The sequence below is a fragment of the Stenella coeruleoalba genome, assembly GCF_951394435.1.
Source record: "Stenella coeruleoalba genome assembly, chromosome: 21".
NCBI lineage: Eukaryota > Metazoa > Chordata > Mammalia > Artiodactyla > Delphinidae > Stenella > Stenella coeruleoalba.
This window is the reverse complement of record NC_137167.1, coordinates 22,715,648-22,732,015: the sequence shown is the minus strand read 5'-3', so window position 1 is coordinate 22,732,015 and position 16,368 is coordinate 22,715,648. Positions and strand designations below refer to the sequence as shown.

General features: G+C 40.4%; 2 protein-coding genes across 5 annotated transcripts in view; one reads left to right on the top strand and one right to left on the bottom strand.

Moving 5' to 3' along the window:
• Positions 1–16,368, top strand: part of CFAP96 (cilia and flagella associated protein 96) — a 155,847-nt gene that overhangs the window by 22,466 nt on the left and 117,013 nt on the right. The gene's annotated exons all lie outside the window — the stretch shown is intronic.
• On the bottom strand, positions 461–15,925 carry CCDC110 (coiled-coil domain containing 110; the record flags this gene model as incomplete). Its single annotated transcript, XM_079909471.1, is given in 11 exon segments — positions 461–681; positions 993–1,272; positions 1,276–1,913; positions 1,916–3,044; positions 3,720–3,779; positions 3,879–3,989; positions 5,205–5,270; positions 5,532–5,587; positions 11,644–11,932; positions 12,733–12,876; positions 15,818–15,925. Coding segments are annotated over 11 exon segments (2,931 nt in total). The 3' UTR covers positions 461–631.

Genomic DNA, 16,368 nt, shown 5'->3' with positions numbered 1-16,368 from the left:
TATTTACAGATTAAAGGGGGAAAACACAGGATCACCTCAATAAAATGCAGAAAAAACATTTGACAAAATTCAGTAAGTTTATTTGTATAACAAGCAGTCTTGGAAGCTAGAGATAGTGTCTCTGCTGGAGCAAGGGCAGGTATTCTAACTGTCCTGTATAATAAAGGTAATGTTTCCATCTAGAGCAAAGGGCAGGCATGCTTAGTGCACTCAGAAAAGTAATGGTTCCCTTAGCTTAGAGTTTTCTCTTGTAATGCAACCACTGTGTGACCCTTTTCATGTTGCCTATAGGAACTGGGGCTTGGAGAGCCCGTACAAAAGTGCTGTTACTCTGGCTCCTGCTATTGCTGTGAGCAACAAACTGTCCTTTATCTCTGACCCAGTAGTCTTATGTCTTCCACTAGAACCCATGAAACTGTCAGGCTAACATATTAGCTTACAAGTTGGATAAAGTCTCAGAATGTTTACAGTTCTTGACAACATAAAAATATATACCTAATTCCAATATCGAATTTAAAAAAACTAGTCTAATCAATTATAAGGTAATTGTAATCCCATGTAAAAGTGAATTTAAAATTTTTTGTTGAAAAAAGTACTTGGACAAAGGATTTTGAAACACTATTTCAGAAATTTATTTACATGGTTTGGATGGAAGCAATTGATACGGTTTACTTGGAATTCCTGGAAAAAAAGAAGAATTTTTTAGAAGGTTGGACTTCTAAGTGTATTGCAGAAAAATAATAATTAAAAAAAATCCCTGTTTGCTGCCAAAGTTGCTTTGGTCATATACAATGTATAGAAGTAGTATGATAAAATAATATGAATTTTATCAAAAGAGCAAAATCTCTAAATAATTCCACTATATAATAAATTGGATACAAATCTTACAAAACTGAATTGTACTCACCTTCTTATTACTGTCCTCTGGCTAATGCCCGATAGGCTAAAAGAATCTTAAACGTATTTCTGCTAATCCACCATGATATACATACCTTTCAAATCAGGGGCTAAAGGCCTACTTTTAGGACTAGAGGTGTCTTCATAAATATCATAGATGTCAAAATGGAATTTCTCTCTTCTTGAAATGTAACCCATTTTTGATAGGTCAATATGATGATTATAGATTTTTTCACTTAGATTTAAATATTCTTTTTGAAGATTCCGCATCTCAAATTCCAAGGTATCCCTTTCATTCTCTATACTTCTTACATAATTTTCTAAAAGTATTTTGTCTTCCTCAAGTCTACTGATGCTGTTTTCAAATTTCATACTTTATTGACTATGTTTTTTTAGTTCTTCTTTTAGAATCTGATTATCAGTTTTAATTTTCATTAACATTTTTGATAACATCTCACATTTGTTGCCTATTTCTGACAAACTATTCTTATAAATACTTGCTTCTGATTTTGCATTTTTTATTTCTTGCAGAAAATTCTCTTCGGCGGTAGATTGGTATGTTTGAATATCCTCAATTTCTCTTTCCATCATTTCTCTCGCAGCAGTAGATTCTTGTAAGGTTGTTTCAAGATTAAGCTTTTCATTTTTAACTGTTTCTATTATTTGAAGAAGTGTCTCTTGTTCAGTTTTTGCCAATCTTTCTTTCTCTTTTAGCTGCATTATCTCTAGCTGGTTTTCTTTTCGTTCATTTTCAAGTGAGCCTTTTTCCTTTAGAAGCTGGTATGTTTTTTCCTCTAATACTTCTTTTTCCTCTTGTATCAACAGAATATTTGTTTTCATTGATTCCATTTCTGTGATCAGTAGTTTATTTTCATTATTGACAATGGCCATGTCACTTTGAGTTTTGTGTTCCTTACTTTTTAGTTGTTCTAATGTTTCTATTATTTGTTGCTTCTCCAAAGAAAGTTGACTATTTTTTTCCTCTAGGATTTTATTTTGTCCTTGGAGAACATTTAGTTACTAATTATTTCTTTCAATTCTTTAACACATTCTTTGCCATCTTCTTCTGTTTTAATTAACTTGGGCTGAATAGTGTTCTTTTCTTCAGCCAATGTCTTAAGTTGTTTTTCATACATTTCAATTTTCTGTATCAGAGATTGTGTGGTAAAGACAAGAAGTTTAATTTTCGCTTTAAGGGTTAGGTTTTCATTCTCTAGTTTTAGTACTTTTTTCTGTATCTGCATAGATTCTTTCAGGTAATTCTGTAAGTACTGAATTTTTGCTACACACTGTTCAGTAACAGAATTGACTTTGGATGTCTTCTCACTTTCAAATATTATTGATCCTTGTTTTACTGCAAATGGTTGTCTTTCTTTGTCTTTCATTGCATATTTTGTTGGGTCACAGAATGCCAGTGTATGTTTTGGAACTGTGGAGTGGAGTTTTAAATCTGCAGTATTCTTGTCAGCGATAGGAATTTCTTTATTATTTTTCTCATTCTTTTCCCCCCTGTGTATTTCACTCTTAGATAGTTTTTTACATTTCCTACAAAAATTCACATGGAATTTTGACACTGTTTCCCTAAGTGCCTCTAATTCCAAAATTCTCTTTGATTTTATATCTTCATTTAAGTTACTTTCAATATTTTCTTCCTTAATAAAGTTAATTTTTTCCTTGTGAGTGGGGGGCAGGTCATAGTTACCATTCCTTGGAACAGCTTTTAAAGTTTGCAGTTCATTTGTAAGTGCCAGTTCCTTGTCATGTGACTTTTGAAGCTCTTCCTTCATTTGTTTTATAGAAGGGCAGATATCATCTAAATTTTCACAAAATCCATGCTTGAGGTAAGGCACAGTAACTCTGGACTTATCCAGAATTACCATATCAGCTTGAGACATCCCGTTTTGAGGTACATTAGGTAGGAAATTATAAAGGTTATTATAATTCTTCAAGTCAGAATTTTCTGAAGCTGAATTATCTGTCGAAGTTAATATGTCCTTGAAATGTATCTGGCATGGGATATTTATACCTTGAGAGAGCCTGTTAACACTGTCACTACTGAATATTTCTTCTACGGAATGAAGAGTCCTAGGATCCTCAAAAGGCTGAATTTTCTCCATAGAAAGGGTTTCTTCTTGATTCTCTACAGGCTAGTAACAATAAAAATCACACTATAAATGTACTATCATTTGCTACATGACCAACAAATTAAGATAATATTTTGTGGAGGAATTGCTTTTACTACAACCAGAATGAACATTTTATCCATTTCTGCAGCAAAGAGGCTGACAAGTATGATTCATTTTCTCCAGAAAATCTACCGTTATTTTGAGATCTGTAACTCTGGTCTTCACAATTTGCTTAGAAATTGCACTTACTTCCTTAGGGGGTGAGATAGAAGGGCCAATCCCTCAATTCCAGAAATATAAATTCGGCATTTCTAGAGACCATCATAGATAGGTGGGGAAGAGAGAAGCAATAGTTCAAAGGGAAGTTTAAGGAAAATGAAAATTTCTACTTCTGGGCTATTTGTCAACCTTAGCTTGTCTTCCTCATTTCAAATGGGTCTAGGGTTGTGACTCTTCACATAGAAAGTGTGAAGTTCTAATAAGTATAGACACAGTGACTCTAGTTTGGACCTGTTTTAGAGAACTCACTCTAGGTGTAAGTCAGTCCTAAAAGTAGAAAAACTCAAAGTGGACAGAAAAACTGCCGTGTATTTCAGTTTACTTGGGAATCTTTAGGTATATGGATTAAGTCAAATGCCCCTCACATGCTCTCCTGAGAGAAACAAGAAAATTGCAGAAGTACAGAGGTAAACGAACATCTTTTAGGGTTTTCAGGACAGGAGTTTCCTTATTTTCATCTTTGACAATCCAGTCACCCTGTGAAGAAGGGGAGAATGTAAAGGTGAAGGTAAACTGGTTGCAGTAACATTTCTGAAGTACCTAAATGTAGGAATGATTTTGTACTGAAACACATACCAAAGCTTTTTCATTGCGTGTGCTGAATACTAGATTTTTTTCTGAGCTAAATTGTGGGTTTTCTACTTCAATGATACTTTTGTTCAGTATTTCACTGATTTCAGACTGCACCTTTAAAAGAGAAATTAAGAATGTCAGGCTTTGATTTCACACTTATAAAGTTATGAACGCACAAGGATGATAGATATTATACTTGAAAGATACCTTTACATTTCCTGTGCATATTCTTTTCCATCATATAAATTAAAAATTAAATTTAATTTATTGTAATCTCTATCATTGAAGGAATCTTTAAGAAAAGGATGTCTTTACTACATGATTATAAAATCAGAAAGACTTAATTTAGGAAAACAATAAAATCTTATGAATTAAAATAATTTTAGATGTTTGATTTTTACATTGTTGAATAAATCAGAGGTCTTTGACCTCTGTCATCAGAATGGAATCTATTCCGTCAGCCTCAGGAGGATTTTATCTTCTCGTCCCATTTCCCTGCAGTTGCTTCAGGAATATCAGGATGAAGTTTATGTTGGGTCTTTGGCAACTATGCGTTGTGTTATGTACCCCCAGGATCCATGCCCTGTCCTTCTGTTAACACTACCCCTTACTTCTGGATAAAGTCCATGTGCCTTTGGTGATACAGATCCCTCCTCCAGCTCCAAGGGGTGGGCGTGTGACCCAGAGCTAACCAGTCAGAGCGTTGCCTCCCTCTGAACAGTGATTGCTTCAAGCACTGCATGTGGGGTTGTCAGAATCAGGCCAAGAACTCAGTACACACTGTTAAGAGAGAAAAGCACGGTCTCATCTCTGTCTAACTGGAATCTGGAAGGATAAGGGCCGGAACTTCTAGCAACCCTTTTGCTACCACATGGAGTCTGAGAATACATTACTGTCAAAAGCAGAACCAAGATAAGGAGTGAGGCTGGTTCCCTGACGACGTGAGTCCTGACCGTATGGATGAAGCCATCCCCAAGTGAACTATTCAGAGGGTTTGCATTACTAGAGCTAATAAAGTACACTTTTCTCTTAGTCAGTTTGACTTAGATTTTATTATCACTTATAATGAGAGTCCCTATTTGTAGACTATATATAGGTAGCACTTTAAACATGTTTTAAAAAAAAATCAGTGAGTGTTATTTCTTTGGGCTCATATCCAAATGCAAGTATAACAGAATATAGTTTCCTGCCAATTTCGTGTCTAGAATAGGTTGTGGCTTTATTACATTCAATACCAACTCATCAGTTGGCTATAGTGATCATCAGTTTAAAAGTGTGTGACAGTGCTCTAAGTTTGGATATTTTCTATGTAAATTAGAAGAAACATACCATGCTAACATTCTGCAAAGTCTGTATTCGGAGAGCCTGAAATGATTCCAGCTGATGCTGAAGGGCCTATAACAAAATTACACAAGGTATGAAATTGAACATTTTTAGGTGAACATACATTTTGTTACAATTAAAAAAAAAAATCCCCTGAAGTTGCCTATTACAAGGATCATGTGAGGGTCAGGTGACCCGCATTCTTCATCATTCTTGCCCACTCTCCAGTGCATTTTGATGAAGACTTTTGTGGAAAACCCGTATATATTTAGGAAGTATTCTGAGAAAGATCAGACTTTACACAGATTTTCTGAGAAAATGAAATATACTCACTTTCAGTGCTGAGTGTGGTTGTATTTGATTTTCTGATTCTGTTATGCAGCCGTATTCTAAAAAGTAAAATTGAAAAACGATGTGATTTAATCCTTAAGTGTTATTTTTAAACAATGTTAATGGAAAGCAGTCTCCTAGCTTTCCTGGATGGTGAGGCAAAGAGATTATGAGACGATTGATGTTCACATTAAGAAAAACCCGATGCTAGCTGCATAGTGAGTTTAAGAGAGAATTCTCATCTGACTTACAATACTGCACCTACTTAAGGTTGTAATAGTGGTTTTACTTTTATAATAAACCCTTAACTTGTAACACCAAACTGAGAACTCTCAGGAACTCAGATATCTTTGTTTGTTTCTGGGATATAAACCATATTTTTTGGTAAAAAAAATTAACAATTCTTATGTTAAGGGAGACCCTTGGCAAAGTCGTATATAGGTCTCAGTACCTATGCAACAGCCACGTGATGTTTTTCTTCCTTAACATGGAAAACAGTTTGGATTAATAGAACATAATTTTTGTTATGCTGTTAAGCAAAGTGCTATAAGGATCCATGTGTTCCTTCCTAGAAAATAGATTTTAGTTCTGCAGTAGGGGAGAGACTATATAACGTTTGCACATTTCCTGACATACATTACTTTTTTTCCCCAAATGTTAGGCTACTTGCTTTGTAAATTTTTATTGAAAAAATTAAAAAACATGTCCTGAATGAAATGAGAGTTATGTTAGAATTTGCCCCACGCTGACAATTTCTGCTGTAAGAGAAGGTTTTTAAAGAAGTCAGTGCATCTCTTTTGGAATGGCAGTCTGCCAGATGTTACAGAATCTGGTTGCAAAGTGTACTTCCTTCCACCCAGTCCCAGTGTGGCCCTCATCACTGAGAGAGCTGCTGTGGTTCAGAGCCTGGAGCCATTTGGCCAGTTGAAGAATCCCGCCTTCATCACAGGGCAGGGATGGACCATGTGTGGGGGCTGGGCAGGGGTGCATTAATGAGTTATCTTCAGGATTCTGGCTTTCTTTATCGCCTCTGAAAGTCAGAGGGAGTTACGAGCCATGCTATGGATAGCCTTGCCAGAATCATCTGTTTTTGTCTTTGGCCTCCACTCTCCAATTTTATGTCCTGAGGGGGTGCCCCCTTCCTTCTCCAGGTACTGCTGGTGAAGTTTTTGCTGGTGTTTGTTCATGTCCTTTTGTAGTGGGGGAGGAAGGTCTGGGGTCTTCTTTGGCTCTAAAGTCTCTACCTGAAAGTCTAGAATAATTTTGATAAGTTCATGATTTGGCCTTAAATACTGTTTCATGTTCAAGTGGTTCGTTCCTTCAATAATATCACACGTTCAGATTTTGAGTGTCTACCACGTGGTGTGCCCCACTGTAGTTACTATAGACAAAGCAATGAATAAATCAGCCGGAGCTCCTGTTCTCACTATGCCTACCTTCTAAAAAAAGTAAACAGAAAAAAAGCAAACAAAGATATAAACAAGATACTTCCAAATAGTGATAAATAACACAAAGAAAATAGGCTACTGTGACAGTGAGGGGGGGTGAGGACAGCATTGGGGAGGGCGGTTAGAAAAGGCCTATCTGGTATTTTGTGGCTTCAGCCAAGACTGCTACGTGATAAGAAGGGGCCAGCCGTGTGGACATCTGTAGGAAGAGATTCAGAGCAGAGGAAACCGCAAGGTCCTGAAGCAGAGCACGTGTTACCTGTGTTTGGAACAGAAAGAAAGCCCATGTGGATGCAGCTTCCTGAGCAGATGGGAGCACAGTGTGCTAAGAGTTCAGGGGGAGATGGGGGTGAGGTTAGAGAGAATCTGGCAGGCCATCCTGAGGGGTTTGGCTTTTATTTTAAGAGAAATGAGAAGCTTTGGGGGGTTTCGATCACGAGAATGATTTGATTTGACTAAAAACATTATAGGACACTCTCCTGCATGATAATGGATTAGAAGGTAGCAGTTGCAGGACTATTGGAATAATCCAAGGGAGAGACAAAGGTACCTTGGACTAGAATGGCAGTGCGGGAAATGGAGAAAAATAGGTGGATTCAAAATACGTTTTTGACATGAAGCATTGCTGGAGGATTAGATGTGGCCAGTGTCGAGGAAGGAAAGGTGACTCCTGGTTTTTAGTGAGAGCAGGTGGACGAATGATGATGCCATTTACTGAAATGGAAAAGAGTGGGGGAGGAACGTATTTTAGGGAAAACTCGTTTAGGTCTGTTAAAGTTTTCCGTTGGACATCAAAGTGGAGATGTCAACAGGCAGTTGGGTAGTCAGGCTCTGGGTCAGGGGAGTGGCTATGAGCACTGTATTGGGAAATATGGACCCTGCTGCTGGCCTAGACAGGGGCACTTTCTGTGCAGTGAGCAGCTCAGAACCCCAGATGAAGTGGCTCGAGGGGAGATGGAACGTGAAGGTTCGTGGGCAACGCTTTCTGGTTTTACTGTGGCAGGGGATAAGGTGCTGGTGGGGATAGGGGTTTTTGGAAGAGATGTGAAGGTTAAGAAGAACTTTTTTTTAACCATGAGCGAGTCTAATATGCCTGCTTACTGCGGGAATCATATAGTGGAAATGGAGGAGAAGAATAATTCTGGAGAATGAGGAAGGCTGATCGCCAAAGTTGAGTATTGAGAATTACAGGAGAGGTATGATCTGGAGGAAATGACCTGTGGTTGAGCAGGGACAGTCCTTCCACTGAAGTGGGGGGCAGCAGAGAATATGGAACACAGGCGGTAGGTTAGCAGAGTTTAAGGTTGAAGCTTAGGGATTTGGGGTCTGATTGCTTCTATTTTTTTCATATAGTTTGAGGCCATGTTACACGTTGGGAGGTAGCGGTGAGAGGTGTTGGAGATTTGAGGAAACCAGAAGAGTGGAATAGTTATCTTGGACAGGACTTGCAAAAGCATTTACTGGGGAAATAAATTAACTTTTCCAAATAGCATTGAGATCCATGGTATGACTCAGAAGTGAGTGTTTTTCTCCAGCAAAGTTCATATGATTCAGTGAAGATAGAGTAGGCAGAGAGTTGGATTCATCTATTTTTAAAAGCTACGAAAATAACTTTTTGTTTTTCTTATGAGTTTCAGAGACATTGGCTACTACTTATTCCCAAAGGGGAGATAATTTTAAAATTCATCAGTACTTAAAGAAGCACATAGGATTATGTGATTCTAGAATTGGAAGGGAAATTATCAGTGAAGCACAGGAGAGGGAACACAGTCACAGGTCACCATTTATTAAGTCCTTGCTAAATGTACTATATTGGGAAGTATTTAGACTAAGTAGAGGATATGGTGCCAGCCCTGAAGAAGCTTATACTCTATTCAGATTGCAAGAAATATTATTCAGATTATATTCACCTTAAGTTCTCTAGCTGTTTCATATTTAAGTGTCAAAATTTAAAAACAAGATAGTTATCAGCAGGATGACTTTTGAGGTCATTAAGGTAAAGATATAAGGAATTTATTCTGAAGTCTGCAGAAGATTATGTCATATTCAATGTATAGAGAAAGTTTTAAGGGCATACTTGTAGCTAATAGAGCAGGGAGAACAAATGAGTTTTAAAAATGCAACGTGGTAACAATTCTATATAGGATGTTAGACACTCTGTAGTCAACGCCTTTTAATCCTCAGGTTCAAATACTGAGTTTTGCCGTGACAATTCACACTCACTCCTAGAAGTAACTGTTTTATTGAAGCCTTGTGAGCTGTTCTACCCAAGCCTTCATTCATTCATCTAACAACTATTTTTAAGCACCTGCTATGTATCAAGTACTGTCCAAGGTGCTAGGGATCCTACAGTGAGCAAAATATGCAAAATCTCTGCCCATGTGAGGGGAACAAAGGATACTGTGTGTAAGATGGGAGTGAATCCTATGGAGAATAGTAAGGCACAGAGCAGGGGAGTGTGCATATCTGCACGAGGCTTTGTTATGGGAGCTATGGAGCCAGGCTGCCTGAGCTTGAATCCTGGCTTTGCCACACGCTCACTGTGAGGGATCAGTGTCTCGTTTGTAGGTAAAGCCTTACACAGTGCATGGCACACAGTAAATGCTCAAGGAAAATTTACTCTCTTACTGTAGCAGCAAGGGTGTTATCAATATGATGATGATTTGGTAAATTTAAAATTTCTAATAGAGATGGAAGGGAGGGATGACTGCTCAAATTCTCCAGTGCCTCCCATTTTGCTCAGAATAAAACCGCACATCCTTACATGGAATTACAAAGCCCAGTATCCTCTCTGAACCCTTCTCCTATCCTCCTCCATGCTTATTCTGCTCCCGTCACCAGCTGATCCTCAAGCATGCCAGGCATCCTCCCACCTAGGGACCTTTGCAGCTGCTGTTCTCTCTGCCTGGAATGTTCTTTCCCTGGAAATCTGCACTGACTACTCCTTTACCTCCTTCAGGTCTTTGCTCAGATGTCATCTGCTAAGTGAGGTCTCCTACCATCCTATTTGAAATAAAATTGCACACTCCCCACCCACCTCTGACACTCCATATATATACTTCACGCCATATACTAACTCCTTGTTCTTTTAAAATCAGAGACCTGAGAAATATATACGACCTTGTAATTCGGCATTATTTATGCAAATCATGTTAGTGTTCTGTTGGTCAGTACCCAGCGAATGGATCACTTGGTGACCATGACGTGTAGCTAAGAGAACAGAAAGTGGGGAGGGCACAAGGTCACATGTCCTAGTTTTGCCTTGAGCTGTAAGCAGGAAGTCCCTGCCATCCTTGGTGGCGCCTAGCTTAGAATATGTCTCACCCATTGAGTCCCTGCCCTTACACCCGCCACGCTCTAGCAAGAAAGACTTAACTCTCACACAAGCATATGTGCTATTTTGTATGTAATTTCATTTTCTGTGAACGCTGGCATTTTTCTCCAGAGCCTTCCATCTCACTCACATTAGAGAACACACGGTCTTGCCACATGAAGCTCCCTCAGTCTCTTCTGACCTTAAACACTCTCTCTTGGTATGGAGCTGTCTCCGTGTCTAGACTCTCTGTGAGGGCTTTCTGCCCTACTCAGGGCTTCCCGTCGCCCCTCCTGTTGCCCAGGGATGCCTGCCTGGCCTCATGCAGGCGGGCGGGGCGCAGAAGAGCAGAGAGGGGGCAGGTCAGTGCACTGCCCTGCGGCCTCTACTGAGGTGTGGCTTATCCTGGTGCTCTGGGCATCCAGTTGCCTTGTGTCTTTTGTCTGCCGGCTGTGGCTGTTCCAGCCTTTTTTTTTAAGAGCCCTTGACAAGGCCGTTGTGAAGGTCCCCGGTTTATGGAGGTGGACAAACCCCAACCTGACCTCAGGTCTCGGGCTCATCACTTGTCGCAGCACCTCTGCGTCTGGATTGCCCACGTGTCCCGCGTGGCTTATGGGTAACCATAGGATCCCAATGTGGCCCCTCAGTTTAGATACTGCCTTCTGCCCACAGCGCTCTGCTCCTTCCCTGGTGTCTCACATGAACACCAGGCCCCTCTGAGAGCTGTGTAGCCTCCTTCAGCTTCTCTCAAGGAAGCGAGACTCCAGCTTCAGTGTTCTCAGATCCTCCACACATCTTATTCATGGTTTATATGGAACTTGAAAACTGCAGCTTTTTAATGACTTCAAACATCCTCCCTATACAGTATCCTGTAGTCTACAAATATTTACTATAAAAGTATTTCTTTTGGAAAAAAGTAGGTACCTTTTTAGTGACTGTCCAAAAAATCAGCAATTCTTATCTGGTATTCAGAGAAGCAGTACAGTGTAGCATGGAGGTTAAGGCCTGGACGCTGGAGCTACCCCGCTGAATACTGGCTCTGTCAGTTGCTGCCTGTGTGACCTTGGGGAGTTAGTTAACCTCTCTGTGCCTCGGTTTCCTCACTTGTAATATGCGGAGAATGGTAGTACCTACTTCATAGGGTTGTTGTGAGGATTAAATGAGTTGACATATTTAAGTGCTCAGAACAACATCTAGCACAAAGTAAATGTCCCGTGTTAGTTATTATTAGTATCTTACGAGTAGTTACCGGAAGCACACCAGTTGGGCCGGTGGACTTAGGTAACGTACTGGTTGCCTATAGTAAAAGGCAGAAACATCACTGCCATCGGAGCCTTGGCCTGGGAGGTTTTACCTGTTTCACTGCCACTATTTTCCTTTACCCCCTCAGAGGAATTTAGGATCTTGGGTGCTGAAAGGAGAACGCAGTCAACCCCCTCCTCTTTGTCAGTACGCTTTTCTATAACACAACAGTACGCGGCTTTTGGTTTTGCTGGGAGAAAGGAGGCGAGGCGTGGGGATTCGGGACGCGGGCGCGTAGAGCGGCCACGGGAGGGCGCGCTGGGGCCACGCCGCGGCGGCGGGCCGTGCTGCTCCAAGGCTGGAAGCAGGGCAGGCGCGGGGACGCAGGCGGTGCTTTCCTCCTGGGGAGGGCGGAGGTGTGCGGCTCGTCTAGGAGATCCACACTCCAGACGGGACCCGCCCCGCGGGGGAAGGAGCCGAGGCGGGGGGAGGCGGCGCTCCCCACCACGCGTCCAATTCCCGGTAGCCCCCTCCCAGGGCAGCCCCCGACCCGGCTCTTACCCGGGCTCATTTCTGCTGCTCAAGCTCCCTTTGCAACCGCCTTCCCCTCTCCCAGTCACTAGGCTCGGTTGCTTCCCGCCTGGGCAGCTCGTTGCTTGGTAACGGGGTGGCCGGGACATAGCGAGCGGCAGTGGGGCACGCGCGAGGGTGGGGGTGGGGAGGAGGAAGGTGCGCGCTGGGGGCCGGGGTGCAGTACGTCCGCCCAGCCGGAGCGGCGCCCGCGACAGCTGCGTGCTACCTTTGCTGTGCCTCCCAGGCCCAGCGACAGTCTCACTAGGGTGTATCAACCCCCCACGCCCCACCCCCGCCGCTCCCCTGCTGACCCAGAACTTGATCTCGATCAGACTCTGATTTAACACAGCACCTGTTGGACCCAAGCTGTGTGGAGAAAGGGGAATGTGTGGAGACACGCAGACACCTAGGAACTTCCCTTCCCCCCCCTTTCTGATCGCCATTTCATTGTTTTATTCTGTTCTATTCCTCTTGTTTCAACCCATCGGTCGAATTAGTTTCAGCGTTTGGGGATTTGAACGGTCCTAGACCATTATTGTGAAAGGACGTCTGTTTGCTGTGGTTAAAAGAAGACCCCTGTTTCCGATAATGAACTTTCAATAACCGTGTATGGAAATGTACACATTACAGCAGTAGCAGAGGCGCCGGTCTTCATCTGTAGAGCATGCTCATTTCCTGTGCACCTGGGCAAACCGCTTGCAAAAGATGAATGTTGAGTTGGAAGCTGGGGCTTGTTCAACTGAGGACTGGTTGGCGTGGCCGCAGTCAATCCCTGTGCCCATCAGGAAATGGAGCTCTTTAAGTAAAAGTTTTAAATGAGCGTATATTATTATTTTGTGATAACAGCCGTTACAGGTGATAGAATATAAAATAATTGAAAATTCAAATTTTAAGTCACAATAAAGAATTTAAAGTCATGATGACATAACTTATATAATAATTATGTGGCTTGCTTTCATGGAAATGAAATTCTTTATCAGAGGTTCAATGTTTACTTGCTGTAATTTCTTAGCTGTAGTTTCTTAGCCTATAGAAATGGTCTCTAGAAGATTCGACAGTCTTGTGGTGTTGTAGACAATTTCAACAAATTGTAATTTTGAGAACTTAGGTTCTCCATTGATGATTGATATTGACAAAGTTAATTTTTTCCGAAGAGCTACGAAAGTTTTCATCAATGTGTCTGTTAAATTGCTATTCTGAATAAATGCAGTATTTTGAAGGGAGAATGTAGATAAAAAAGCATTACATTTTAGTAAGTTAACTTCCATACTAATGAAATTTCCATAACAAATAAGAAATTACTATAAAATATTCTATTTTATGTAACATTATATTTTAATATGTAATAACCTGATAATTAACGTATGTAATATTCTATAATAACTAATTTGGCCATGTAATATTTGTGGATTATGATGGCAAATGTATACAGAGAAGTTACTTGTGGATTTAAATTAGAGGATTTAGCCACACCATTTAGCACAGAATATAAAAAGCAGATGATAAGAGCTATAATATCAAAAACTCAAACTTAGCCAGTGTGCTAATTTCAATAGAGAACCTACTCTAATTTTAAGATATTTCCCAATCAGTTCATCAGTTAGGGAAGCAGTTCTTTACTTAGAAGTTCAGTTAATTTTAGATGTTAGGTCAACAAGATCATTTGATTATCAAACTCATTTCTCTTTAGTAAACTAAATCACATATGTGTATTCTCAGGATAGGAATAATTTATTTGTCAGAAAATTATTGTAATTAATATATAAAAAGCCCATCTTTGGAGCCAACAAACAATAAATTTTAAAAATATCTTCAGTAATTACAGTGTCTATGACATGAATGGCATCCCCTCAGAAAAGGCCCCATGTTAGGGCCTCACATCAACAATTGCACATGGAGACCCTGTTCTTTGGTGAGAGAGAACCTGGAAGTGTAAGAAGAGAACATGAACCCCCAGAATACGGGTGGATGGTGGACACATCATTTTGGGGGTGTTCATTGCATTTGTGAATGTATGTCGAGGGAAGTCTTTTCTGATTACTCATGGCCACTTAAAACCGTTGTCACAGCCTGCTTGAAACTCCCTCCATTTCTGAACTTTGCAGGTAATAGTGACTCGGTGACTTGCCGTCTCTGAGCATGAGTTTACTTATCTCCACAACAGGCCAGGATTGCTGTAAAGGGTCCTACTACAGTAGGTTCAGTAGTTACATAGGAGGCTGCCAGTGATGGCACCTCTAGACCCCAGAGTCTCAGGTGAGATTCCATTAAGAGTGCTGACATTTTTTCCTGTGATTCGTCCTTATTTTTTAAAAATTGACACTTCAATTGGGCTTCCCTAGTGGCACAGTGGTTGAGAGTCCGCCTGCTGATGCAGGGGACACGGGTTCGTGCCCCGGTCCGGGAGGATCCCACATGCCGCGGAGCGGCTAGGCCTGTGAGCCATGGCCGCTGGGCCTGTGCATCCGGAGCCTGTGCTCCACAACGGGAGAGGCCACAACAGTGAGAGGCCCGCGTACCGAAAAAAAAAAAAAAAAAAAAAAAAAAAAAAATTGACACTTCAGTTGAAAAAGATTCAACTACTTTAGCTCAAATACCGGAACACGTATATATTTTAAAGAGATAGTTTGTGTTGTCTAATTTGTATTGTGCATCCACTTTCTGATGAACTTGCCAAAATTCAAAAAATAAAAAATTTTATGTTTCTCAGTCAATGCACATTTATATGGCCTATAAAATGTAAAGTCCTCATTAAGTTTTATTTATTAAATTATTTTTTGAGAAATTTTAAAATGATGGAATATGCAAAGAAGGCTATAATTAACCCTTTGCTTCCATCTCCCAGAATTAACAGTTATAATTATACTGGCATATTTGATTTTTATTTAGAAAAATAAGAATCATATAGGATGGAACTCCCCACCACTTCCTTTTCTGTTCCTTCTTCCCTACACTCCTCCCATAAGAAACCATTGTCATGAATTTAGGGTACAATTTTACAGTTCATTCTTATATTTTTATACTAATTATAATGAGTAATAGAGATGATTGCCCTTGTTTGTTTTAAAGTTTTTCATAAATGGTATCATAGTTTACGTTTTATTCTGCAGCTTGCTCTTTTTCAGCAAATATGTTTTTTAGGTCTATGCATTTTTAAAGAATAGATCTTTAATTCAATTGTAAAACTGGACTTGAGATACCTTTCAGTTCCTCCAGTGTTTTTGCCCTTTTGGTCTCCACTATGTTTTAAATTTTGAAATGAGATCACCAACTTATAATAAGGTTGGAAGTATAGTCTGGTACATATTTCATTTTCTCCTGAGCCATTAAGAGTGAGTTGTTGACATGTTGTCCCGTCACTTCCGAATACTTTGATGTGTATCTTGTAAGGACACTCCAACATGAGTACAATACAGCCATTAAAGTCTGGAAATTAGCATTGATACATTACTGCCACCTAATCCTCAGACCCCACTAAAGTTTGACCAGTTCTTCCAATAATGTCCTTTACAGCAAAGGGATCCAGTCCAACATCTTGCTTTACATGTAGTTGTCATGACAGGTCTCTTTACTCAGAGTCTCATGGACCCAGAGTTGCCTGTTTTATTCAGTGGGTTAGAATGGATTATCTTCTGTTGCTGACATGATTTATATTGTTGCTTAAATTTCCCTAATTGGGTCAGTGCGAGTGTCTCCAGCTGGCCTCTGCATACTTTTGACACATCTCCTTCATTACTAGAGCACTTTTTAATTTGCTTGACGCACTCAGATGTTTCAGGCTTATCCTGAATTTTCCCTGCCCTAGCCCTGAAATCAGGCATTTCTCCGAGGAGACTTGGTTTCTTTTAGAGGAGAATGGTATTTAGAAGCCAGGATGTGAGTGCTAAGTTGCTATCTAGGTGTAGCTGCTCCCAGGCCATCTTAGTAGATAGAGCAAGGGAATGTCTGCCTGGGTATGTATGTACATATACACAAGCACACGTGCACATTCGCATCCACGTTTATTTATCTATATTGAGAACCCTGAGTTCACAATGCCTCCAGTTCCAATGCAACATCACAGTGCTCTTTCTAGTTTTCTCCCTTTCCAGATGAGAAAGTTGACTTCCATTATCCCTTATATATTTACTTATATGCGCTCTCATGCCAGTCTTTCACCATCACCCCCACGTGGATGCCCTCGTTATCCCACTTAGGTTCCAGTACTCTGTATCGCCCCTTCCCAACTCCACTGAGACCCTGAACCCTATGCTGGGCTCCCTCT